Source organism: Trachurus trachurus (assembly GCF_905171665.1).
Source record: "Trachurus trachurus genome assembly, chromosome: 11".
Taxonomy (NCBI): domain Eukaryota; kingdom Metazoa; phylum Chordata; class Actinopteri; order Carangiformes; family Carangidae; genus Trachurus; species Trachurus trachurus.
In genome coordinates, this window is record NC_139904.1 from 24,722,361 (window position 1) to 24,748,950 (window position 26,590).

At 44.9% G+C, this 26,590-nt stretch overlaps 1 protein-coding gene across 1 annotated transcript; it reads right to left on the minus strand.

Moving 5' to 3' along the window:
* Window positions 1-221: 221 nt before the first annotated feature.
* On the minus strand, window positions 222-26,416 carry LOC310993532 (inactive phospholipase C-like protein 2). The gene is made up of 12 exons (XM_083981913.1): window positions 26,076-26,416; window positions 16,684-16,785; window positions 16,380-16,529; window positions 16,022-16,182; window positions 14,967-15,435; window positions 13,003-14,217; window positions 11,859-12,108; window positions 10,912-11,198; window positions 9,550-9,753; window positions 7,275-7,350; window positions 1,725-1,834; window positions 222-1,538 (listed from the first exon to the last, which is right to left on the minus strand). The coding sequence occupies exons 1-12, from the start codon at window positions 26,322-26,324 to the stop codon at window positions 1,353-1,355; spliced, it is 3,459 nt and encodes a 1,152-aa protein (XP_083838039.1). The 5' UTR covers window positions 26,325-26,416; the 3' UTR covers window positions 222-1,352.
* Between the last annotated feature and the right edge of the window lie 174 nt (window positions 26,417-26,590).

Here is a 26,590-nt window from a genome sequence, read left to right on the forward strand (position 1 = left end):
CACAACCAGCTGCTAACTGGACCGCTGTGATGTGGTGAGATTGTTTTCTCTAGGCTGATTTCATTAATTTTGGGGCCATAAAACATCTGAATAATTGCGAGGTCTGTTAGTTGAGCTTGTGTCTTTAATCATCAGTGAGTCCCAGTGAGCAGTGAAGCTGTTTTAATGGAAGCTCACTGGAGGCAGAGCTTGTGTCACATGTCAGTATGAATGACTGTCTATTAACTAAAACTCTTGCAGCCAAACAGTAACACACACGCATACACACACACATGAGCATCCCTTCATTTAAAAACTAGTTTATTTCCATCCTGACTGAAGGAGGATGATGGAGAACGGCAACCTTTTACACAGCTGAACATAATGGAGCCTCATCTACTGCACCGACAACGTGTTTCTGGAATGTTTTTTTTTTTCGTTAAAGGATCAATAACTTATGTAAAATATTCTTTACAGCAAAAGGATAGAATCACATAATAAAATACTGTACAGTGTTTTTCACACAAATGAAGCACTTCCAACAAAACAGTATTTGTTCCCTAGAGGCAGACGTTTACAGTCACAGAGTTGATCATTAACAGTGGTTTATTCACCACGAGGGCTTTGGGGGAAATACAAAAATATAGAACACTGTATGTGAGACAACATTTATAAGGTGGAGTTAAAGACTTTATGGCAATGTGAAGGACCTCAAGTTGACTGGATGGAGAGCAGCGACCCAAGACCTATTATGTTATGACCTATTACCTTAATGTAAAAACAGGAGAGAGACATATAGGGGCTGCACTGGTCCAACAGATAGGATGTTACCAGACCTTGCTTACTTGATATTGCTGGGAACTGTAGCAGCTTAGTGAAGTACAAGTACAGATTTACAGATGTTTTTCAAAGGTTTTTTTTTTTTTTTAAACGTGACTTGGCTAAAGATTGAGTCAGGCTGAGCTAGAAAAGTGATCTTTTTTGTTCCTCACTCTTCGTGACACAGCTGAAAAACATTGCACATAGGAGGAGGATGATAAACATTTGGTGTATTTACAGTATAAATACAGTACTAACAGCTGAACCTTGGCTTCGAATCAAGCTACATTCAACTCCCCATCATCTTTTCTCTTCCCTCCGCTCCCTGGCTGCAGCAGCGGGTGCTCGGCGGCAGGTGGGCGGACAGTGGCTGCGTTTTGAAGACTTTTTACATTCATCAACTCTTCTGTTCGTCTTTCTCCCACGGTTTTATTAAAGTCCATCACTGTGGCAGATTAATAAGTTGGAACAAATGACATGAGGAAGGTTTGCCACAGCAGCTACAACAGCTATCTGGTCATGTCCTCTCTTCTCTCTCGTTTCTTTTTGCTTTGCTACGCCGAGGGTCCTCTAGCACCCGGCGCGGTGGGTTTGTCCTCCTGGCCTCGTCGTGTTTGGGAGCGGACTCTCGTCACTCCGACACCCTCCTTGGTGAGGTTTCCGGTCAAAGCGGCGTCGTGGACCTGCTTCATGTTCTCCTGGACTTCGGCCTTAGCGTTCTGCAGGAGGTCAGCCTGGCCCTGGATGTGGATGTGGAAAAGGATGGAGGGATGAAGGATGGAGGACGCAGGGCAGAGCAGGGAGAGGGGGATGAAAGAGAACAAAAACGATGAGCAACCACCTTAAGGCCAAAACATATTTTAATGGTCTCCCCCTGGGGCTGTTTTGGGTTTTTTGTGAGAGTGTGAGTGTGTTCTGTTGCTGACCTTAAGGATGGTGATGTTCCAGCTGAAGCTCTCCAGCGCTCGACTGACCTTGCGACCTTTGAGCCCCTCCTTCGCCGCCAGGCTCTGCAGCTTCTCATGAAACTCCATCGCTACAGTTCAAAACACACCGACACAACAGGTTAGAGGTCAGCACCTTGTACTTCATCTCTGTTGCTCACCTGCCCTTGGTGTAATTCCTCTAACTTGACTTAAAAGTCAGTTAACAACGGTTGGGTACACCGGCTAGAATCGAGCCGCTGGGAAGGGGCCGAGTTCTCAGTTGTACTCTTCACTCCGTTGCTCCAGCACATTGTCAGAGTCCTCACATTCACATTCAGTACATTTTCTGACATCACTAATGTCTGATTAATGATCTGTCTGCCTGCGCTGCCCCAGCCGATCAATCTGAGAGTTTCCACCAGCAGAGGATCCCCTCCTCTCCCCTACCCTCATGGGTCGACACTTAAAAATATGTAAAATATGTAACTTTTCCACATTAAAATGTCTGAAAATGTGAATTATGTTGTATTTGATGTTCAAACCAAGAGAAATCATGATAGCAGTCCATTTCATTCAGCCACCTGTTGTGTTGATAGCATTAAATCCCCAGCAGTGTGTTGGTTGTCTGTCAGAGTCATAATTGACTTTTTTATCCAGTTTAGGCCCTTTTTTATGAAATACCTTTTAAAGCTGGGTTGTTTTTAGCTACATGTTCTGTTAAGGATTGTAGTCATCTCACATCTGGATCTGAAGCTGTCAGAGAAACAAGCTGAGTAAACATCAGTGGCAGCTCAGCTCACGGCCTCTGCCATGTCTGCGTTGGCAGCATTGGATAAAAGTGCTTTATTCTTTTTTTTATGGGATTTAATCACCAGGTCTGTTTGTTTTGGAGTGCAGGAGACTCTGGAGGATTCATCTCCTGGTAAAATCCACCCTGAACGTCTGGATCAGACGTTATCAGAGAAAGAAACTGAGCGGCGGTTTGGCTCGCAGCACCTCGGGGCAGAATTTTAAGGTAAAACTACTTTAATTATTCAGTGCTTTTTGTGTGTGTGATTTTTTTTCTTACTGGTTTTAATTTGAATAGGAGTAGAAAAGAGCTCTCTGGATAATTGCAACAGCACCAAAACCTCCTGAATGATTAACACTGTAAGAGTCCAGAGCAGGAGAAGCTGACTAATATGATGGTGATCCAACTCCCAGGATCTCACCTTTATCCTAGTAAATATTGTAAATATAGAAACCATAAGCAAAACCATGGATCTTTATAAACATCACACTCAAGACAACTGCGGAGGAACACGCCCTTCGACAGATGAGTTTATCATCTGGCCATAAATTCCGTTACAAGCGCAGAGTAGGCAGCAGACAGAGATGAAATAAAGAAATGAAAAATTCAAGGCGGATGATGTAAAGTGGACAGAAAATCTGAGAGACAAAATGATGGAGCAAGAGAGACAGCGTCATCCAAGTCAGGCCGCCGGCTACAGTAGTTACTGTGTGTGCACTGTGCAATGAGTTGTGTTGCTGTGTGTCTGGCTCCCTCTGGCCGCCCCGGGCCACTGTCCCACTGTTACCATGGAAACCCGGACGTGGGTTAACATGGGGCACACATCAACGAGAGCCCAGACGTTAAACATGCCAAGTTGTGGGTAAGTAACGCACACACACACACACACACACACACACACTTGCGCGTGGAGAGGAGAGCGTGAACAGGCTGGATGTCAGGTGTGAGCATGACTCAGCAGTTACCTGTCTGTCACTAAATGTCTCCGAACACACATATGTTGTCACTGCTCAACATCACACACACACACCTACAGAAGTTGCTTGAATAATAACCTTTACCGCGTGGTTGCTAGGCAACTTGAAGCCTACGTGCCTGTGTGTGTGTGTGTGAGTGTGAGTGAGAGTCTATTTCCCTGTGAAACCAAGCGAAGCCAATGGGAGGGAACATTATTTCCAAGCCAATACGGGGACAGCGTTCACCCACAGACAAACACAGACAGAAACAGGACCCGGACCCAGAGGCCAAAATAACCTCCAGGGCCCGGAAATCAGGATGTAGCAGGAAGTGCAGCACCCCCACTTCCTGTCCGCTGTCTGAACTGTGAGCAGCTGTGACAGGAAACAGAAAACTGACAGATTGGGCTTTCAGTCTGATGTTACAGTAGTTACAGTCTGCTCTGTAAGAAACAACCAGCTTCACTACGAGCTCCTGGTGTACCTGCTGTAGAACCAACACCTCTATAAATGTAAAGGTCAGGGCCCTGGAGGAGAAGCAGCTGCCTGACAGCAGTCACAAAAAGAATAGGCCTAAAGAAAAAAGAAATATATACTTGAAGCATAAATTGCACTCTTCAAGAAGATATCACCATTTTGACGATATTGGTAAAGACTCATGTGAAGGCCAAACATATGAATAACATCACTTTATTACCCATCAAATCATTCACTGAGACACTGTGCCTGCATCTATAAATGTATCTACATCCATGTGATATGTTGATTTTTGATTCTAATCTTCATCTGACTCGCATCATGATTTGTGTTTGTGTGTGCAGGGTGGATTTCTTCATCCCCGGCGTGGAGAAGGTTGGAGGTTTCTCCATGTGCTCCGGCCCGGGTCTGCTGCAGCGGGAGGGGGTCATCGAACTGGCTGTAAAATACGCCACACACCCACCAGCGCACTGGGTCCACACTGAGGTGAGCGCAGCAGTACACACACACTCTCTCCGTGATATATAGTTATCATTTTAAAGGTACATTGTGTGGGAATTACTCCCATCTAGCGTTGCGGTTGTATATCGCAAGCAACTCAATCGTATTTTTCATGCTGCATTCACGTGAAATCGGGCAGACGGCAGACGGACGACAGCCGCTGCACGTAACGGCATAAACAAGCCTCTATGTAAACAAGTGGTCCGTCAGCACCAGGCAAAACAATACACGTGACAATATGTTGTCATGGCGATGTGGTATTGTTTACCTGACCCACGTTTTACCGGCTTTCTCTCGACTTCTGAGACTAAAATGACATCTGGTTTGTTACCGACGGCCGTCTGCCCGACTGCAGGTGAATGCAGCATCAAATAATCGATTTTCGTGAATAGATAACAGGAGGAGTTACTGTCCCTTTAAACAGAGAACTTCTCCAAAATGTTTGATCGTCATCTGTCACATATTTCAATCAGATTTCTTTTCAGTCAACGTCACTATCTCTCAAATATCCAGCATCAGTCGGGTCTGCTTCTTCACCTCTGTCTCTAAACTTAGGTGAATTTCATATGTGGAGATCACATCTCTTGAAATGCTGCTTTTTCTGACTTCTCACCTCACTGCAGTGATGTAGACTGCATTTAGCTTTAGTATTATTTAATTTTAAATTATGTATTGCACTCAAATGATGTAGCACAGTATTTAACCTATGTCTAGGTTGCTCCCTTTGCACTTGTAGCGTATATTCTATTGTTTTAGACGAGGAGGATACATTTTATCATACTTCCTCTTTGTATCCTATTTATCTCCCTTGCACATTTCCCTTTGGAGCATCCTGGCAGAAGAATTTCCTTCGGGATGAATAAAGTTATATCTATCCATCTATCTATCTATCTATCTATCTATCTATCTATCTATCTATCTATCTATCTATCTATCTATCTATCTATCTATCTATCTATCTATCTATCTATCTATCTATCTATCTAGACGTGCAGCCCAGGGTGTGACAGTAAGGTTATGTACCACTACAAGGGAGAAAATAAGTGTTTTTGTAACTTAGGAGAATCAGTCCTGTAACACAGAAGCACATTACGACACGTAAGTAGATTCACGCTGTCTTCTCCCTTGGTGTTCTTGTCCTCCTCTCAGCGTCGCCTCTAGCAATCCATCTCTGCCATTCATCTTCCCACGGCTTTCTTCTCCCTCTCCGTTTCATCTCTCTGCTCTGATGTTTCTTCCAGACATCCATCTCTGCCACCAGCCCTCCCATGCCACGGCTCGCTCCCCGGTGACCCGTTTAAGCTTCGCTCATCGCTGCCCACCCACCCCCCTTACTCCCGGACCGAGAGGAGGACCTCCACGCTGGGATCACCTGATCACCATCTTTACACACACAGCGGGAGCTTTGTTGCCGTGGAGTCGGCCTCCGGCTCTGCAGCGGCATTTTATCAGAAGAAAGTACTGCCACCAGGCCACCAGCACGAGCACTTTCAGATCTCACTCTGTGAACTAATAATACTACTTGTGATCACACGTAAAATCAATAGATAACTAAAAAACACCTTTGAGTCACACTAGGACGCTAACACAGTGTCTCAGCAGCAGCAGCAGCAGCAGCATCAGCATCAGCTGGCCCACGCTGCAGCCTCAGCCACACAACGGATGCTAATGTCACAAATTATTTGATCGGCGAGTAAAGCTGTGGCCTTTAAAAACCTAAAATAAAGTTCAGTGGAGGACAGGATGACTTACTGTATCTGGGAGCAGAGTGGAACAGTCTGCGAATTTGTAAACAACATTCATCTCCGTCAAACGCTCTCTTTCCCCACAAAAGCCCACAACTGAACCATCATCTTTGTCTCACAGTATCTATTCACCTCAGGTTTGTCTTAGTTTCCTCTTTTCTATTCACACTGCTGTCACGGATGTTATTGAAAAACGGACGGGTTAGTGCGCATTACACCACATAAACTCTTGTGAAACATGCAGATGCTTGAATATGGGTACCAAGTGTCATTTTGCTGAAAACATCTGATATCTCTAATGCCAGCTTTTTAAAATCCAGCACCTAGAGAACCACATCAATGACGTAAATGTGTTTATTTTTTGCACCAAACTGCCGTTTAATACCTCCAAATGTCAGTCTCCTGGGTGACAGCTGAAGACCAAGTGCAATGTGGGTAATGTGTGTGTGTGTGTGTGCACTGGTGTGTTTGTGGGTTTGTTTATTGTCATGATGACGAAAGTCTGGCTGACTAATGTCTGAGCACCCGAGGGACCGGGCTGAAGTAAACAAACCTCTGCCAAAGATCAGGGAAATGATATCAGATACGCTGCCCTTTGCTTAAGCGACTGAAGGGTGATCAACAGCAGGAGCTGAGCCAATTTAAACCGCCTCCATCCAAAACATGCAGATAAAACTGGCCAGGAAAAAAGACTCATCTAACCTTGTGCAACACTGTCAATTAGGCTGATGTTTGCAGAAGATGAGGCAGGAAGAAATGCTGTGGGAACGTGTAGGGGAAGAAGAAAGGAAAGGAAAGGAAAGGAAAGGAAAGGAAAGGAAAGGAAAGGAAAGGAAAGGAAAGGACGTAGGAGAGGAGAGGAGGGATTTAAGTTAATGACAAAAGCAGCGACTGCAGTGTGGATAACGGCACTGCTGAAGGGGCTGTGTGGGAGTTGTCACGAGTGGACTAGGAATATAGGCACAGCCTGGTTTCTACTCTTCACACACACACGCACACACATCACAACAACTGCTCTACATAGCAGAATCTCTTATACACACTGACACGAGTACACACACTCACAGACAAACCTACGCACCCGTGGTCTGTATGTGTAGGATCCTGTCGTAGATCCCATCGGAGAGCTCCATCACCGCTCTGCTCGCCTGCACCATCTGAAGAGAGGGAAACCTCCGTTAGCACCGTCAGCCTGACTCATTTCAACATGTTGTTTTTTTTGTTTTGTTTTTGTGCACAAATCTCACAGTTAAGCACAAACAGTCTGTTTCATTGTCTGCTGTGAAAGAACACTGAATAATACAAAGGCAGAGTGAGACCAGTGGAATAAATAACACAGGATTATAGTTTTATAATTAAGATTTTTCCACATGTGTGTCGTTGTTGGAGTTTGCACTGTAGGCAGAATCACCATAAAAGGCATCAGCATATACAAAACATGCGCATGCATATGTGAAGGCAACCACAGAGACTGATGTGACAGCTCTTTTAAATAGTGACCACACACACACACACACACACACACACACATGCACAAACCCTGCTGGGACGTGACCCTGCCGCTGGGGAAGGAAAAAGCTGTTCAGCCACACACACGCTCTTACTCACACACTGATGCTGAAACACACGGCTAGAGGTCTGTTGCTAGTTGCACAGCAGTGATAAACAACCCTAGTTAAAGTGTCACGGTTTATACACCAAAACCTTGATCATAGTTTAATAAAGAGCAGAAACAGATCCATTTATCTCCACTACAGACACTTTCTAGCTGCAAACCTGAGCATCTCTGTCTCTTACTTGCAATTAGGGGTTGCAAAATCCCAGGAATTTTTAAAGTTGGAAACTTTCCATGGGAATTAACAGGACTATATGTGGGAATAAACAGGAATAAATCCCAAATTTACAAAATTGAAGGTTGTCCCTTAACAGGGAACTTAAATATAGTTGGGAAAAATATACTGTAGCATAATCTTGGCTAAAACAACCAGATTTAATACAAGTACACTTGAATACTGTATCTATGCTATTCCTCAATCACATGCACACAGCACACTGTTTACTGCAGGGCTATTGAGGCCACGCCCCCGACATGCACTGTGCATTCCTCTATCACATGCACAGAAGACAAAATATTTACATTTATGTTTGGATATGACATAAGTTTGTTTAAATTACCCCCAATTTCCAGTTAATTCCTATAAATTCCCAATAATTCCCATAAATTCTCATAATTCCCATGGAAAGTTTCCAATTTGGAATATTACCAAAATTCCCCAGCTTAACTTCCCACTGGAAATTTTCCACCCTTTTGCAACCCTACTCGCAATGCAACAAACTCTCTCTCTCTCACACACACACATGCTCTGGTCACTAAATTGGCAATTCATACTTACTGTCTATCACTACCCAAGAGACTCCTGGGGGATTATCTAATATGAAAGACCAAGACTCTGAGCAAATACCAATTTAAAAAGTATTGCAGCAGCCAGACAGATACCAGAATGGGGTGTAATGTTGTTTAGCACAGCAACGTACAGCAGCAACGGACAAGTGCAGCAGCAGCAGCAGCAGCAGCAACAGCACCACAGCTGTATGGAAACCACGTATGTCGGGCAGCTCCAATCTGACAAGGCCCAGAGGGAGAACAGAGGAAGAGGCGGGCGCAGAAAGAGATGAGCGAGTGAAATAAGGAACGAGGAGGAGGAGGCTGAAGAGACTGGAGGGAAATGTGTTGAAAGTGAGATATGAAAAAGAGGACAGTAGGAAACATCCATGCAGCAGACTCGAACACACTCAAACCCTCTGATTGGTGGTTGAGCTTTATTGACCGACTGATGAGTTAACGAACGGCCCAATTGACCCTCTCTCTCTCTCTCTCTCGCCCTGGTTCTCTTGTTGTGTGTACTTCCACAGGGGAGTTTTTCTCCAGGGCTCGATTCCTTTTTAGACATCATTACATAAATTAAGTCTGTTAAATAATACGTTCTCCTCGGTCAGTGAAAGTGCATGGTTTGTTTTTTTTGTTTTTTTTTTGGGGGGGGGGGGGGGGATTCAGGCCAAGGTGAGGATGTCGCTGATGTGTTTGCGAGCCTTATTACGGCCGGGGGCGGTGGGGGATGTTGTCTGCTACATAACAATGAGAGCTCACTTTGTGTTTCAGAACGTATGGGCTAAAAAGGAAGCTTTAGTCTGGGAGGGGGGGTTTCATTGTTAGGTCAAGTACACAGGAGATGGGAGGTGGCCGACTGAGTCGTGATCTCTTTGGCTTTTGTTTGGACTTTCCTTCCTTTTGATGAAAGTCAGAGTTATATAAACCTCGAAGAATATTAACTGTTTATTCTCTCTGCCCTCCTCACCATGTCATAGGTGGAGACCACCCGACGAAGGACATCAGGCAGGGGCCCCTGGGGCTCCAGAGTCGGGTAGTGGTCCCGGAGGTCAAACAGTAGCAAAGGCGTCCCGTCTGGTCCCGACACTCTGGAGCTCAGAGCCAGGACGCACTGCATGAGGTTAGCCACGGCCGACACCCCGCACAGCTCCCTGAACACCGCCACCGAGTTCTGTTAACGTGAAATGAGAATAAAAAAAGAAATGTGTAAACATGTGACTCAGCTCTGCTTCTCTGCCTCCTTCTTATTTTCTAACCCTGATGATAGTGAAACCAAGTCATCAAAAACAATCTGTGAAATCTCTTTCCCACTTTGTCGCCAGCTTGATTTGCTTTCTCGCTCTTGCTCTCGCTCTCTCTCTCACACATGCACACACAGCTAATCAAACAGCTTCTCCTGCAGCAGAGCTATTTGTCTTTTCTTTCAGCTACTGACCTGCTCCCCAGCAGTTGGGCTTGTTGCAGTAGTTTGGACTCAGATGGCAGAAAACCTAAAGGCTGTGGATGCCAACAGTCTCACATCACACTGACTGAACATATACTGTAATTACTGTTTCATTTCCGCAGGGTGACATGACACCGCTGTCTGGCCCAGGAAGGTTAAGATAAGTGTGAAGTGGAGATAAGTGTCGGTGCATGTGATTCTTCCTCCACTTTATTGGCAAATACAATCTTCACAGTAAAATATGAATCTACTGATTGTTGAACATAAAATTGCGTGTTTATGTCAGAAAACAAAATGTTTTGTGCTCTAATAAATTCCCTTTGTTGTGAGTATTAAAAAAATAATTGTGTTTATTATCAACATCACATAAATAATTACCCCTCCTGTTGTCCTTCTGGGTCAAATTGATCCAATCTGTTCCCTTCCTTCTTTCCACAATCCTTTTTCCCTTCCTTCTTTCTTTTCTTCCTCCCTTCCTTCCTTCCCTTCGTCCTAACTCCGATTGACCTGATCTGTTCCCTTCCTTCTTTCCACAATCCTTTTTCCCTTCCTTCTTTCTTTTCTTCCTCCCTTCCTTCCTTCCCTTCGTCCTAACTCCGATTGACCTGATCTGTTCCCTATCCCTCCATCTTTCTTTCCTTTCCTTCCCTTTTCCCTTCTTCCTTCCTTAAACAAATCTGTTCCCTCTCTCCATCTTTCTTTCCCTCCTTTCCCTCCTTTCCCCCTTCCTTCTTTCCTCCCATCTTTCCCTTCGACCTTCCTTCCTTTCTTTCTTGACCCAGGAGGACAACAGGAGGGTTTTAAACATGGCTCCTGTTTTGTACTAGAAAAAAGTGTCCACTGTAAAAGAATAATCTCCCTCCCTCCCTCATCGCTCTTCCTCACCTGCATGTTCTCCCTCAGGTCGGTGGCTTCTCTCAGCAGTGGGGCGGCCATCTTGAAAACCTCATCCACCGCCCGGATGCCCAGGTCCCTCAGAGCCGTGTAGTCCCGCCCCTTTCGTGCCTTCCGCACAGACAGGCCTCGCTTGTGAGGCTTCCCTCCTCCTCTGCGATTGGTGAGGGCCACGTGGACGAACAGCTTGGCGTGTGGAAGCTCCTCCCCCGTCAGAGACTGCAGCGGTACGTGTCGGTAGCCCGGTTGGAGACACTCTAGAGAGATGGTGTACTGACCTGTGGTGGCGGGAGGGGAAAAAAACAAAATATTTTCACTTTCACAGCGATTTCAATAGAGAGCCTAAGCGGAAGCAGGAAGTAACGGTCACCATGGGACCTCAACTCTGAAAAACTCGCCATTCAAATGAATGAGACTGAAAATTTTATTTTGTGATCCGTTTGAATTGTGCCATGAGAAAAAAATATGTCCTCTACCTGTTTAAAACATCACGTTTCATCCCGAGAAATCAGCAGTTTGTTGTAAAGCTATTGTAGAATAAAATTCAGAAGAATCTGTAAGCAGAAAGACTACAAGTCGCGTAGGTGACGTCACACACCAAATGCCGCCCTTTCCCGTGTCAGTTGGTGACGTATTTTCTGTGCGACACAGATCTGTAGTCCGTAGAGCGGTCTTTACACAAAATACATTCTTCTGTTGCCGTTTTATGATAAACGGCTGATTTCTCGGCATGAAACGTGATGTTTTAAACAGGTAGAGGACATATTTTTTTCTCATGGCACAATTCAATCGGATCACGAAATAAAATTTTCAGTCTCATTCATTTGAATGGCGAGTTTTTCAGAGTTGAGGTCCCATGGCGACGTTACTTCCTGCTTCCGCTTAGGCTCTCTATTAAACAGTGAACTCATTGCGTTTGGAATAGTTGTGACTCTGACCTATGAACTCGTCGCCTATGAAGTCATCGTCCAGCACCACAAAGCGAACCATGGCAAGCTCAGGCAAGTTGATCTGGAACTCGAAGCTCTCGTCGAAGACAGGGTTGTCCCCGTTCTGGGTCACTGTCCTGGTTCGGTGCTCAGTGCAGTCGGCTGGGATGCCATGGATCTCTACGTACACGTACGGGTCCACCACGTCCCCTTTGGCCTCAGAGCCCCTCGGCTTGGGCAGGTTCTGACCACTGATCACCTGCAAGAAGGATCAGCTTGTTATCCATGCATTGTTGGCTTTTACAGCATAATAAGTAGTTTATAGAAGATTATTACATTTTTTAACAATTCTGTTCTTTTTTTGTAGCTTTGGACTCAATAAGAAAAGAGATGTACTAACTGCTGCAGTGAAGTGCAGTGGGTAAGACCTGTGAGACCATCAGACTGGTTGTAAAGAAGCCACAAGATCCAGAGAACTTAATTTGGAGCTAGAACTGCAAGTGGGCACGACCAAAATCTAATTCCCTCTGTTTCTGAGTGACTGACCTGGTGGTTAGACTTTTTAGCCACATTATCTGATGTTATTTTTACCCAAGAGAACAAAGGACAAAGCTACAAATTAAAGTAAAATTCTCTTTAATGGACAATTCCGGGCAAATTCAACTTGGGGCTGTAATTTTCCTAACATTTTAGGTCTAAATGAAGGAATCTGAAGATTTTCAGTTTAATCGCTCCTTTTTTGTGGTAGTTTTGTCTGTCTCCGCATCGCCACGGCAGCGATGAATGGGAGCAGATGGAAGTTCTGCTGCTTAGACTGTTTACATCCCTCAAAGCCGCTTTTTTTTTCCACAGACAGTGTCAGATGGCTACTCAAACATGCACCAAGAAGTTTGTTTACTTAAAAAAAAATTGCAGCTTTGAGGGATGTAAACAGCCTAAGCAGCGGACCTTCCATCCGCTCCCATTCATTGCTGCCGTGGCGATGCAGGGACAGACACAACTACCGCAAAACAGGAGCAATTAAACTGAAAATCTTCAGATTCCTTCTTTTAGACCTAAGATGTTAGGAAAATACAGCCCCGAGTTGAATTTGCCCGCAATTGTCCTTTAAGTTGAAATTGTCCCTAGCGGAAAGATCATTCTCTCCTCCCACCTTCACGTGAAGCAGCTGTGGCGACACACCAGGCACCGTGTCTCTGGTGTTGGCGCTGAAATACGACACCTCCTGCCGCATGATGGCCGGACGCAGGACGTAACCACAGTTCCCGTTCTGCCGGAACCAGGCTGTGTTCAGGTCCATCATCAGTCCTGCCGTCTGAAAATTCATAGACACGATTTGGCATCCGCACTTCCACAGGTCCTGAGGGTTCATGTTGCTGGAGTCGATGCGCATGGGGCTGGGGTAAACGCGTGACAGAAAATGTTTGTTGTGATTGACGAAGTCGCCGGGGCTCTCGCCAGCGAGACGCACAGCCAGGGTTTCATGAAAGGAACACAGTTCCCAAGGTTTTTGGCTTTTGGATGACGTTTGAAAGTCAGTGAAGCCCACCGAGCAGCAAAGAGTCACTAGGCTGGACATCTCCTTCAAGAGTTGGAACTGTTTGCGAGCGAGATGAGGAGGAGTGACGCCCGTGAAGGTGAGGCTTTTCTGCAACGTGTCCTTCTCGCTCCCTCCTTGCAGTGCCCCTGCGCTGTTGGCTGCTTTCATCCTTTGACACATCTCTGCCCCTTCATCCTCCTCACTTACCTCCCCGTCCTCTCCGTTACAATCTGGCCCCAGCTTCTTACCCCTTAATAGGATCCTGTGCTTTAGGGCATGCGGCGACGGTAGGTACAGGTCCCCTTCATGTGGCGGATTTGTGTATAACTTCTCCCCTAGTATACCTGTGAGATGTTTCCACATCACTTTCTGCTGGCGAAGTGAACAGTGGTTTTCAATACATATAATTAAGGGAAACTCTGATGCCACAAATGCAAACTTTCCAACTGCTTCAATCACACAGCGCAGGGCCAGTGGTGGGGAAAGGGCGTGACCTGTGCACACGACAGGATCCTCATCTGGGCCGTCCCAAACGTCCACCTCCACACATCGACAGCCCATCTTGAGGGCGCGGATGTAGCCGGAGATGTCGGAGGGACCTCGGAACTGGTCCTCGATGAGGTAGGTGTTGTGAGAGGAGTTGATGTAGTAGTGGGACAAAGGCTGGGACATGTCCTGGCACACGGTGTTGTGCTCCCGGTCGAAGAGCTGGCACTCGGCCGAAGTGAGGTAGCTGGTGAAACCATCCAAAGACAGGTATCCCTGCTGCCGGCCCTCCGCCGACGGCTCGTGGGTGTGGATGAGCTTCAGGCTCGTTTCTTCACTCACCTAGAAGACACAGCGATAGAGCAGAAGATTAAGAAGAGGCGTTAAGGAGAAATTAAACTCTTAGAGCATTTGTCCATCTGTGCCTAAATTAACCCTCAGATCCTGTTAAAAAACTTTTTGTACCCTGTTTTCAAACACACACCATGATAAAGTAAAAATAGGTATTACAATTTTTTTTTGTTGCTTAGGGTTAGGTGTCTTCTAATGAATGATGTGTCATTTTTTCATCAATATTTTTTATAATTTAACCCTTTCATGGCCTGTTTTAGTGAGGGACCACTAATATCCGTCATAAAAAATGTTGGAAAACTTTATTTCCTCCAACTATTATGAGAACAGTCATATGTCTGCCTTTTGAACAGGGCCTGCCCCGGACCTCGGAGCGACATCATCGCGGTAATATGAAGTGAAACCTATATTTTGACTTCCCCTGATGTGAATTAAACCATGAAAATATAAAAAATATTTTTCTGGGACAAAATAACCCCCAGGTGAAAACGTGTGGTTTTTGCGTTTTTCAATGGATCTCTATGGGGACATTTTTTGTCCCTATCAGGAGATGAGGTCCCAACGCGATAAACAGAGAATTATAAGGTGCAGACAGGAGATCTTTTAGGAGCATGGTGTACCTTGCAAAAGCCACCTCTCTGCAACCTATGGACATTATAGCATGATCACAAATTAAAAATCAGATGGTCCATAAAATGTGCCAACAGGATCTGAGGGTTAAATTGATTTGTGTTACCCACATGAGCCATGCCCTGCTCAGCCTCGAGGAACCGCATCAGGTCTTTGGTGTCCAGAAACTCCTTGTTGCTGGAGAACTGCACCAACAGAAAGTAGATCTCCGGACGTGTGCAAAAGTCGTGAAAGACCTCGATGAACTCCTGCTTGGTGACTCGCTCATGTCTCCCCATTAGTCTTTTGGCTTCAGTGTGATCTTTAACTCCAGATCCATTATCGAGGGTGAGCCCACACATCCGCTCCCTGACTCTTTGAAGCTCTTTAAACCTGTGCTCCACTTTGCCGCTGCTCACCCCAGGGTTCACGCTCTGTATCAACTTAATGGCCGACTGCAGGCGAATCCCTTCCTCAACATCCTCCTGTCTGTCCGAATCAGCGGCAGAGGAAAACAGCTGCACGAGCCAGCCAAGACGAAGACTGTCTTGACTGCTGGCCAGCATGTCCAGGGCATGTTTCCCATACTGCATCAGATACCTGGAGTCCGGTGAGAAAACAATGGACAAGGTTGATGCAATAAAGCAGAAGGTTTTTCTTACAATGCCGCCTAACACCCATTTCTATTTTCATCTCAGGCATTTCGCTGACACTCATAAAAAACCACAATAACTGCGCCAGTGGAATCAGTTTAAAGACAAATCACATTTGCTTGTAGCCTTTCATCACAAAGAGGTCTCAAAGGGCTATAAAAAGAAATCATTCCACCAAGATCTCACTGTTCATCATAACACAATCAATACCGGGGGGAAAAAAATCAGCCAAGACTAAGACTTGAGATGTTATGTTGGACTGACATAAAAGGGCAAACCACATTGGGTAGATTAGCTTCACCACACCTTCGCTCAGACACAAATTAAATCTTTGTCATTATAATTTCCCTTTGATGGCAGTCTGAACATCTGATTGTACACCCACAAAACAAGACTGTTGGTGTTATGTGGTTGGGTTGTCTACAGTCTACATGAGCACTGAGGAAAAGGATTTCTGGCTTTTTCTTTTGTTTCATGTGTTTTTATTAGATTTAAAAATGACATATGCACAGGATTTCATTGCTGTGTCACACCTTAGTCCGGTCACCCAAATGTTAGCCACTTCAGCGGAGTTGGCCACCAGGTCCAAGTTTTCATACATGTCTCCATAGACGATGGAGAATGCACAGTCCTCTGAAATCTGCTCATAAACTCCACTGGTGCGGAAAGTTTCCGTGTTACGACCTGTACGTACCTAGAATTTGAGACCAGAAGAGATACAAAAAAAAAATCCATGTCAGATACAATAAAAGCAAATCAGCTGTTGTCATCCAGATGGTTCAAGGTTGTAAATATTTCCATGACCTTATTCTAAAAGGATCAGTGTGGCCAGCCATAAAAGCAAGAGCCACTGCGGGTTGATTTACAAAAGCTTTTCCTCTGGACACTGACCTCTCGTATGGAGGCGAGAGAGATCCGGGCTTTGTCGGACTCTTTCTTGGATGGTTCCCAGCACAGAGCCTGGAGGCCGGCGTCCAGCAGGTAGTACCGCTGGTAAACACGCGAGTTGGGCCTGATTTTCTTCAACTCACTCCCTTCAACCTGGAAACAAGACATGGAGGAGCTCAGTCCACTCAAAAGCCAACGATCCACCAGAAACCCCTTGATGTGTACAGTATGTATGTCACGTTAAATATTTCATGCACAGGTATGTAAAGCCTATATCTTATGTAAAGGGTCACCGTGGCTGACCCACCATGGAGTGGATGCAGTCTGCGGCACTGCTGATCTTCTTCTCTGACAGGCTGCTGCTGAAGGACACCGTCTTCTTCCTGTCCCGACCTGCACGTGACCCATCCTGATGAGGAGGGAGAGAAGGAAGGATGGGATGAGAGGGCGGGACAGATAAAGAGCAGACAGAGGAGGGGATTGTAATAAAAATGAGTTTAAAGAGAGAGAGAGAGAGAGAGAGAGAGAGAGAGAGAGAGAGAGAGAGAGAGAGAGAGACGGGCAGACAGTGATCCCTCTGAAACGTATTCTTTGCTTAAGCATGACAAACATTTTTCCCGTCCAGAATGGATCTCAAAGGATTAAAAGGCATATCAGCTTATATAACCATACATGACGAGAGATTATTGGGTCTACCACATAGAGCCTCCTCCTACCAATCTGTTATTGTTTTCCTGATACCCTGCTAAAAGCCTTTGCTTGCCCTTGTCCTTCACCATTACACCATTAATCATACCTGCCTAGACAGAGGCAGCAGGCTGCAGCATTCAGATTCTGCCCTTCCACAACGGCATTGGCAGACCCAATCAGTTTATCGGAGCTCACCATCATAGCTCATCCGCCTGATTTATTGACCAATCAGACGTCACCCCCACAGAGTACCTTATGCTAATAGATAAGTGCATATATGTGGGAGATGTTATTCAATTATGGATATATTAGAGTCCTGATCAAATCTAATCAAAGACTTCATTGGAGCTAATCTAAAGAAGGATAAAGGGGGATAATTTAATTGTATCTGATTCAATCCCAAGCGGCGTGATTGAAGACGCAGACACCCACATACTCAACATACCCCTGTCTTACTTACATCCTGAATATATTAAAAGGAGGGAAGCAAAATGTTATATAAAGTGATTATTTTATCAGCTTATTGATTCATGTGCCGTATTTTTTTAAATTAATGAAATATTACAACAATTTATATGTGTGTGTGTGTGTTTTATATTCTAACAATAATAAACAGCTTTTGACGCAAGGTTACAACGATATTAATTTACTTTGAAATGATCAGTACATCAGGATATGATCAAACCAAGTCACCTGTTGCTCGTAGGTGGACAAATCCGCACAGCTCATATTTATATCCGTTACATTTTTAAAAAGGTGTATCTAAGCAGGCTAATTGATCACCTATAGGCAGATCAACATTTTCACATTTAAACCAAACATCTGCCAACACTGCTGCACAGTTGATGAATCTCTGCTCGTCAGCGTAACTCTGATTTCAATCAAGTGAGAGTCCATATGATCCTCCAGAGCACTTGGATCTATTATGAGAGAGAAGAGACGGGGGGGGAAGCCTTCATATGAAAGCAGTCTGTGGCATATGAAAGGGCGGAGGGGCAGAAAGAAAGAGAGACAAAAAACCTGTGTTTCATCTAAAGAATATGAATGAACATGTGAAAGAGAGAGAAGGCATAATTCACAGAGGATGAAAAGGTTTCCTTCAGAGGGAAAGGGGCGGCATCTAACCATCACAAATCCTCAGAGAATCACTTCATTAGGATGGGGAAGTGTTTCCAATGGCAACAAGTTTTTTTTTTTTCTAAGCTGGTGTGGTGAGGGAGGCAGGGAGGCGGTGCTCTAAAAATACCCCTGGTGCTTTGGGGCATGATTGGGAGAGTGAGGGGGGGGGGGCAGGGGTGTGGACATGGGATGAGGAGGCAATAGTAAGTCTTTCCTCTAAGTTAAGACCCCCACTCCAGACGGAGGAAGCCACGGGTGCAGCTCTGACTGTCAATTCCATTTGAAAAAGTGGATATCGGAAAGCATTAAAAGAAAACCCTGACTTGTAAATGGGCTAATTGATTTTGTGTTCTCATTAAAAAAGCTACAGCAACACCTCTAAATTTAACCCTCAGATAAATGTAACTCTCTGTCCCACTGGGGGGAATCTATGAAAATCAAATCAGAATTTTCTCTCTGTCTGTCTTTAAAACAATTTATTTTGAAGGCAGCAGCACTCAATTTGTTTTTAAAAGCTCATTCCCCCTGAATGAGGTGGCGCGCCAAAGCTCATTGACTCAACTCGCAGACACAGCGACGTGCAGCACCACCTTATCATTCACACTTTCCTTTTCCTTTCGCACAGTACAGCAACAGGCACCGGATATTAATGTTGGCCTTAATCTATAACTCTCTCTCTCCCTCTGTGTGTGACATTAGCGGTAATGGTTTCTCCGTGACTGCCTCAGCACCGTTCGCTGTGCACACTTCACCCAGTTAGGCAAGTCTACATAAAATAACATGGTCAGTAACACACATCGCTGTCAACTCTGATTAATAGACAAGCAGTGAACAGAAATCACACTGAGGTAATGGATACCTTCCTTTAAAAAACCAATAAAGCTCACAGGGTGTGTGCCTGTCACAAGCTGTGTTTGAAGCCGGGGAAACGTCAGGATTCTCTGAGCAGATATGATTCAATTACCTCATGTGTGTGGAGGCTGTGGTGCACTTTCACCTCTGTTAGCCTAACATATAAATAACAGATAGAGAGGGAGACAGGGCTCCAAGGCACAACCAAACAACACCGTAGACTCAGAATAAATTATCCTGACGCGATAAAGCAGGAAGGCACAAACTAAAATGCAAGTATGTGAACATTTGAATCAAATAAAAAAATGCTAAAGGTATTGATTTTTTTTTCATGCAAAACAGGCACACAGTGTCCAGGCAGATTAGACCAGCTAGGCACACAGCGGAACGAAACAAGCCCAGCCTCCATCCAATAATACAAATTCAAATTCCATTATACTTAATCTCCGTCAGGATGTACCGTTTGTCTCTGTCGAAAAGGCCCCGTTTACTTTTTCTCACAGAGAAAGATGACTCTCCAAAACCACCACTGCACTTGAAAACAGGAAGCAGCCATGTCAGCCCGTCACAGACAGCTTCCTGTGTCACCACCGAGAGCAGAGTGAAGTGACAACACATAGAAGACACACACAAAGATACAACGATACACTACATGAGGGTTTCACTGCTGTGAGGAAACTTTAGAGCCTAATAATTGATTAACATCGACATCATGAAAACCACTCAAACCTCTTTTTTTTAATAAGTGAATTTACTATCTCTCCGTTTTTATCTTTTTGGAAATATACTAAAGATGATGATTTTGCGACTTTGAGATCACTGATGTTCCTGATAGGACGGTTCACGCTGATGGAACAGATGAACAGATGTGGGGATGGATGGTGGGGAGGGTGGTGAGAGAAATAGGGGAGACTGGGTGGCGGAGGAGATTAGATGCAGTTATCAGAGAAGGAAATGCAAGATGACAGAGAGACATTACAGAATGTTGAAACTTGAGAAGTGGAAATAGATAAACAAAATGGGGAAAGAAGGAGCTAGAGGAAGGATGGAGAGAAATAAATAAAGAAGCTCTGTGGCAGATTACTGCGGATAGTCATTTACTTGTGCACTTGGTATTTGACTGTAGGCACCAGTGTAGCTTTGTGCCTTCATTAGCAAACTTACATGCATGCATGGAAGGATGTACTGTATGCATAGAGCCTATGTTTATACTGTATGGATGCAACAAGCCCCTATCGCTAATTAATGCATCTCAAAGTCAGCAGAAAGAAGATATACTGTAGGGCATCCATGGGCGTGGTCATCGATGTACTAATAAAGACAGATATAAAATCAGAGAAAGAGAGGAAGTTGTTTGCTGTTCGCTGAGGGAGAATAATGAATAGAGGAGTGGAAGCTGATAGGAAGGCTGAGCTGTCTGGCCCGTGGCCTTGCGTGTTTGACAGCTGATGATGGACGATTCATGGTGTGGTTTATAGCTCTTCACCCTGGAGCTCAACACCACATGTTTGCTAATGCTACTCTCTCAAATGTGATACTTTGCTGCTTTTTCTTTTTTTTCTGTCTCTGTTTTTTGATATAAAATGTTACACCTTTGGGCTTTTCACAGTTAGTCAGATAAAATATTTCTAGACTTCATGTCAGGTGGGCTGACAGCTGTGGCCTGAGGTGTTATGTTTCCAGGTTGTTCCACTGTCCATCCATCCATCTCATGAACAGGCCATCTCAGGATGGAACGCCTTGAGGGAATTTCTTCAAATTTAATACAAATGTTTATTTGGACTCTAGGATGAACTGTGTAGAATTTGGTGGCAGAAGGTCAAAGGTACGATACTTTATTGTCCCACTTATAGGGAAATTTGTCTTTGACTCAGCAACTGGCCATAAATACCTTGATGGCCACAATGATCACCAGCCATACCATCACAACCATAGATCACAACAACAACAACAACTATATAACAGTATTGCACATATCCCCTAACATTACACATATAACACATTCATTCATACTAAAAAACACCATAATAAAAACACTTAAGAATTACTATTGAACTGAGGAATTCATTTGCTGATTATAACACAAACATTGATGAAGTGATGACTTTTCATATCCAGAAGGTCAAAGGTCATTTTCACTGTGACATCAAAATATTCTGTAAAATCACTTGGCCATTATTCAACACAAACTCAGGAACAGGACGAAGGTGTGTGACCATGTGTCCTGTAACTTGACTGGTTGGCAGAGCCACACGGTGAGATTCTATTCTCTAGACTAAACAATTCACCAGTGTATATTAATTGATTGTTTTACTACTTGTTATTTGCAGTCCTAATCAGGACATCTTCATGCATAATTACTTGCTAATTACAAAATGTACATGATCAGGCTGCACAGGAGCATGACAGAAGCTGGGACACTGGGGTTAAATAGGACACAGGAAACACTACGTGGTCAGGCGAGACGTTGTATCGTCAGCTGAACGTATGGGAGTAGTGTTCAACAGAAAATGTGGCGGGTCTGACTGTAAACCTCTGCCCTTGTGGCAAGAAGAGCAGCAGATGCTCTTTTACGCCTGAAACCTTTGAAGTCTCATGTGCACACATAAGCACTCACACGTAGAAACGTACACACAATCAAACACACGCACACGCCACACAAAATGAAACAAGTAAAAGGTTGACTTGAAAAGGTCATCTTGTCAGCGAGCTAACCGCGATTTCAGCTGACAAACGTCACAGGTGCATTTCCTGAAGACAGGAGAGCCACTGAAACCAGCCTCGAGTCGGCCAGCGACTGTTAGCATGAAGGCATAGCGATTTGCGAGGTGTGCGGAGTTTCCAAACACATCAGAAATGACTTCAGGAAGACTTAAAAATTCACACGCGCACACACACAACCTGTACAACCTTGCACGCGTGGCAGGATGTATATTATGAATGTGAGCTTAAGTGTTATGTGACTCAGTCGGCGGAGTAGTAGTATTTCCTGTGTCAGTGAGATCCAGTCTCTCTGCTGTGCAGGGCTCTGTTTCTATAGTCAAATGTGGTTTCAAGTGAGCTCAAGATGTTGATTTGAACTGCAGGAGGTGCTCGGGGCTGCTGTGACTCAAACATCTACCATCCCCAGCTGAGTGCTAACGCCCCTGGCTAATGCTGCTCCCTCAGTCTGAAAAACACTCATACGCATCCAAAATGCTCACACACACACACACACACACACACACACACTAGCCATGCATACTGATGGTGGTAATACAGACACAAACACAAGAGTCATGGAGGACTTTTTTATATTCTCAAACAAGCAACTTTTGCACATTACATTTGCTTCTACTAAGCACTCCTTTTCTTCTTTGCTTGTAGTGAATGTGGTTTAGAGTTGGGTGTGTATTGGATGTTTTGTTTTATTGTATGGTGTGCTTTATGTTTTACGTTGGGACAACAGATGGAAACTAGCTTATGCTCAATCTGGTGCACCCAACTTTTCATTTCTTGAGAATTATCAATGCAAGCACACATTGTCCTTAAATAAATAAAATAAATAAATGCATTTACAGTACCACACAAATACACACTTTACACACTTGTGTAAAGATATTCTATTCAAATTTGCTGTCCAGTTAAAAACATGATGACTGTACAAGTTTTTTTTTTATCAACACCGCTCTCTTATCAGTCTGATTAATAGAATTCCGGAACTAAGGTGTGGGTTATCGTGGGGAAACAGCTAGCCTGGCTCTCCCTGTGAATTAACAGTGCTATCTTTGAGTTTCCTCTCTTGCTGGGAGCAGGTGGTGATGATGTTTGATTGCCAAGAGCCACCAGGCATTGCCTTGCCTTTACAATTCAAGAGGTTATAATACGTCCTCTACACAAAGCTACCTCTTCAGTGCCAAGACACTCCACTGGACCAGTGTTGGCCGGCGAGCAGGCCAACTTCAGTGAATGAGCAAAAGAAATAGAGGCCATGCAAACAGTGTGCACACATGCCAGCCATGAGAGAACTGGAAGGCAGATGTTCATTCTGCTTCGCTGTACTTTTCTAACAGGCAAGTCTGTGCAAGTGTGTGTCAGTGTTTGTGTGCGACACTGGATTTGTGTGTGTGCACATGTGTGTGCGTACTTTAAAACAAGAAAACAGACAAAGACAGCGACGGTTATCGTCATCAATTTGCAACAGACATAAACTGAGTGGGCACCTGATTCTGCAACTCCTTCACGCACACAGGAGCAAGACAGAATAAATGAGCGGAGGACGAACAGCATGAAGTACATACTGATGAAATACAATTAAGGGTACTCTCATTACCTCAGCCAAAGGGAGCAGAGCCTGCACACACACACACACACACACACACACACACACACACACAAACACACACACACAAACAAAAACACACAAACAAACACAGACACAGAGATTGGATATAAATCCCCTGACTCCTGTTAAAGTCGGTCTGGAATGTCATGTTTCCTGTTTATCTGCCTATAATGTACACACATAGCCCTACAAAGGCAAAGTGCAGTATCTGTAAAAATGCCAAACTGACAAAAACTGACAATGTGTTTTTCATTGTCAGGTTTAAGCATGGACTGGGGACTAGGGCGGTGTTTAGCTCAGTATAGAGCACCCGCCCCATGTGTTGAGGCTACAGTCCTCACTGCAGGCGACCCCGGTTCGAATCCTGCAGCGAGCGGTCTTATCCTGTGTGTTACCCCCCCCCCCCCCCTCTGCCTCCCATTACCTGTCTCTCTCTCGACTCTCCTATACATTAAAGGCAAAAAAGCCCCCCCAAAAAATATATTTAAAAAAAGATAAAGGTGGACTGAATTAAATGTATTTTGTATTTTGTTTATGGCAGATACAGCACTTTTGTCTTGGTTTTGGTGCAGATACTGCACTTTGCATTGGTTTCACAGTGCTTTTTTGGATGGACAGCAAAATAAAAAGCCCAATAACTCTGGAAATTTTAACAGTGCCAATATCAAATTCTACCAGATTGAAGAGAATATGCCACAATTTTGATTGGTTAAAATTTCTTTTTTGAAAAAATGCAGATACTGCACTTTGCCTTGTAGGGCAGCACACCGCCCAGACTCCTGTTGCGAGGAATCCTGAGTTTAATCGAGGGGGCAGTTTAGCTAAACAGTGAAACAAACTGTTGTGTCGACAGGTGGATTTACAACTGCTTGGCTCACTGACTGAGCTCTATCTATCTGAAGCCTCGGGACTTTATGCTTCAAAACACTGGCGGGGTTATGGTGAAAGCACAAATGTATGTGCGCTGCTGCTGCACTCCTCGGTTCGTTGATCATACTCAGCGTTAAACGTGCCCACTGAACATACAAACAGTCAAAGACATCATCGTGTCACCAATGCATGACAGTTTCTGCTCCACTACATTGGATACATGTGCAACACTGCCCTGCATTACCACTCTTTGAAGTAAAGGCAGCACCGAGGGAGAGGGGTTGATGTTCTGGAGCCATTACGTATCACACATCAAACATGGCACCGCATATCAGGTCTCTCCCTCCTTCGCCAGGAGTTATTTATCACCAACTCTGACCCAGACGCCAGATCTTCACTGAAGCAAGCAGAGTGTTTTTAAATCCCGGCCGTCAGGCTCACTGCACTGTTGAAACCAACAGAAGAAAGGCAAGAGCAGGCCTGTGTGTGGGCAAGGAGATGGGATGAGTGTGTGAGTGTTGCAGTAAGAGAGAGAGAGAGAGAGAAGGAGAGCCACGGAGAAAGTGACGTGTCATCACCAACTGCTCATGACTTAATAGCAGTATTGCAACATGAACTGTGCTAGGAAATTGGCCAACTGCTCTGCTTCCTGTCTCACCGTGTTGAAGCCAATCACACGCTCATTCACACACACACACACACACACACACACACACACACACACACACACACACACACACACACACACACACACACACACACACACACACACACACACACACACACACACACACACACACACACACACACAAAATGAAGCCATGTTTAAATAGTCATGTCTTTGCAGGCCGTAGCTGTGGAGACAAGCAGCAACTAGAGATCAATATAAGACCTCCCTTATGCCTAAAGGCAGAAACCATAAAAGGGCAAAGTAAGACGATGAGTTATTGATTAGCTGTTAGTGGCATCACACTTATTTAAACGTCCTTTGGTTCCCGAACCAACAGAAAAGAAGGTGTGATTTATTTTCTATCTATACACAAATGCACCTGACATTTTGCTGAGATGGAGCTCTGACCAGAGAAGACAGTGGGGTTAATTGGAGAGGGGCATTCAACTGTGAGCCGTGGAGGGCAGAGTGAATGCATTTTCTCATTATAATCAAAGTCTACAGCAGGTGGTTTCACTTATTAGTTCCACCGCCTCCTCTCTGGTTGATGGAGTGCTAATAAGTGACAGTGCCTGCTGCGGTCTGGCTGGAACAAAAACCTTTGCCTGATGTAACACACATCGCTGAAAGGCCCCGAGAAGGAGCGTTTAAGCATTTAGGGCTGATTTGTAGTCCTCTGTTCTCACTGTTACCTTTGATGTGACAATACCAGGCTCATCCTCTACATTTCCCCTCAGCATGCTGAGATGAGGTGTGTGTGTGTGTGTGTGTGTGTGTGTGTGTGTGTGTGTGTGTGAGAGAGAGAGAGAGAGAGAGAGAGAGAGAGAGAGAGAGAGAGAGAGAGAGAGAGAGAGAGACACATCTGTTTATGCATGATTCAGTAGTGATATTATAATGCCTTAACTGTTTTTTGTTTGTTTTTCTTTCTTTCTATGGCATCACCATCACATTCCTGTAGAGGCTTGAAGTGTTGCTGTGTAATTCACGTGTTTCCTTTAAGTACCCATGTCCTAGTTTATGTTCTATTTTGTCTGATAAGTAGGATTTTTATTGAGGTCCTCTCTGGTCGTGCAACAGTTTGCAGACATTATCACATTTTGAAATCACCCTCCTTCTGTTTTAAAGCGAGATTCATGTGAAATTAATGTTTTTCTTGATGGAAATGATGGCCTACCTTGATCAGACTGCTGCGTCGAGGGATTGCTTTGGATGCTGAATCTGGACCGGTGCTCTCCCACGTCGGGGACTCGCAGCTGGACTCGTCCTGGAGCCTCTTCGCGGGATCCGACGCGCTGCAGTTTCCGTTGGACACCGGCTCTCCTCGGTGCATCTCCAGGCTCGTCCCGGCTTCTCCTGACGCAGCTTTCCAGCCGGCAACCGGTGGTGGACCGACGGCGTTGGTCTTCTCTCCGAATTCAGCCATGGTGGTGACACTTGATGGGTTTTTAGCGGCGGCAGCGACGGCGGCAGCAGCAGCAGCAGCAAGGACGCAACAGAGCTGCACACGGATACAGACGTGCCATCGCGTGAAGTGAGCGATCGGCGACCGTGCGCCAAGAGCAGTGGAAACTTCTCTCTCTCTCTCTCTCTCTCTCTCTCTCTCTCGCACACACACAGCGAGGGAGGAGATGACAGCTGAGCGACAGCGGTGACCGACACACCTTCCAGCTCTCCGCCGCCAGAAGCTCG

Coding starts and splice junctions, on each gene's coding strand:
- LOC310993532 (XM_083981913.1), bottom strand. CDS start 26,324: ATGGCTGAATTCGGAGAGAAGACCAACGCCGTCGGTCCACCACCGGTT. Junction 16,786..26,075: donor GACGCAGCAGTCTGATCAAG/GTAGGCCATCAT, acceptor CCTCCTCATCAG/GATGGGTCACGTGCAGGTCG. Junction 14,218..14,966: donor CTGAGCAGGGCATGGCTCAT/GTGGGTAACACA, acceptor TGTGTCTTCTAG/GTGAGTGAAGAAACGAGCCT.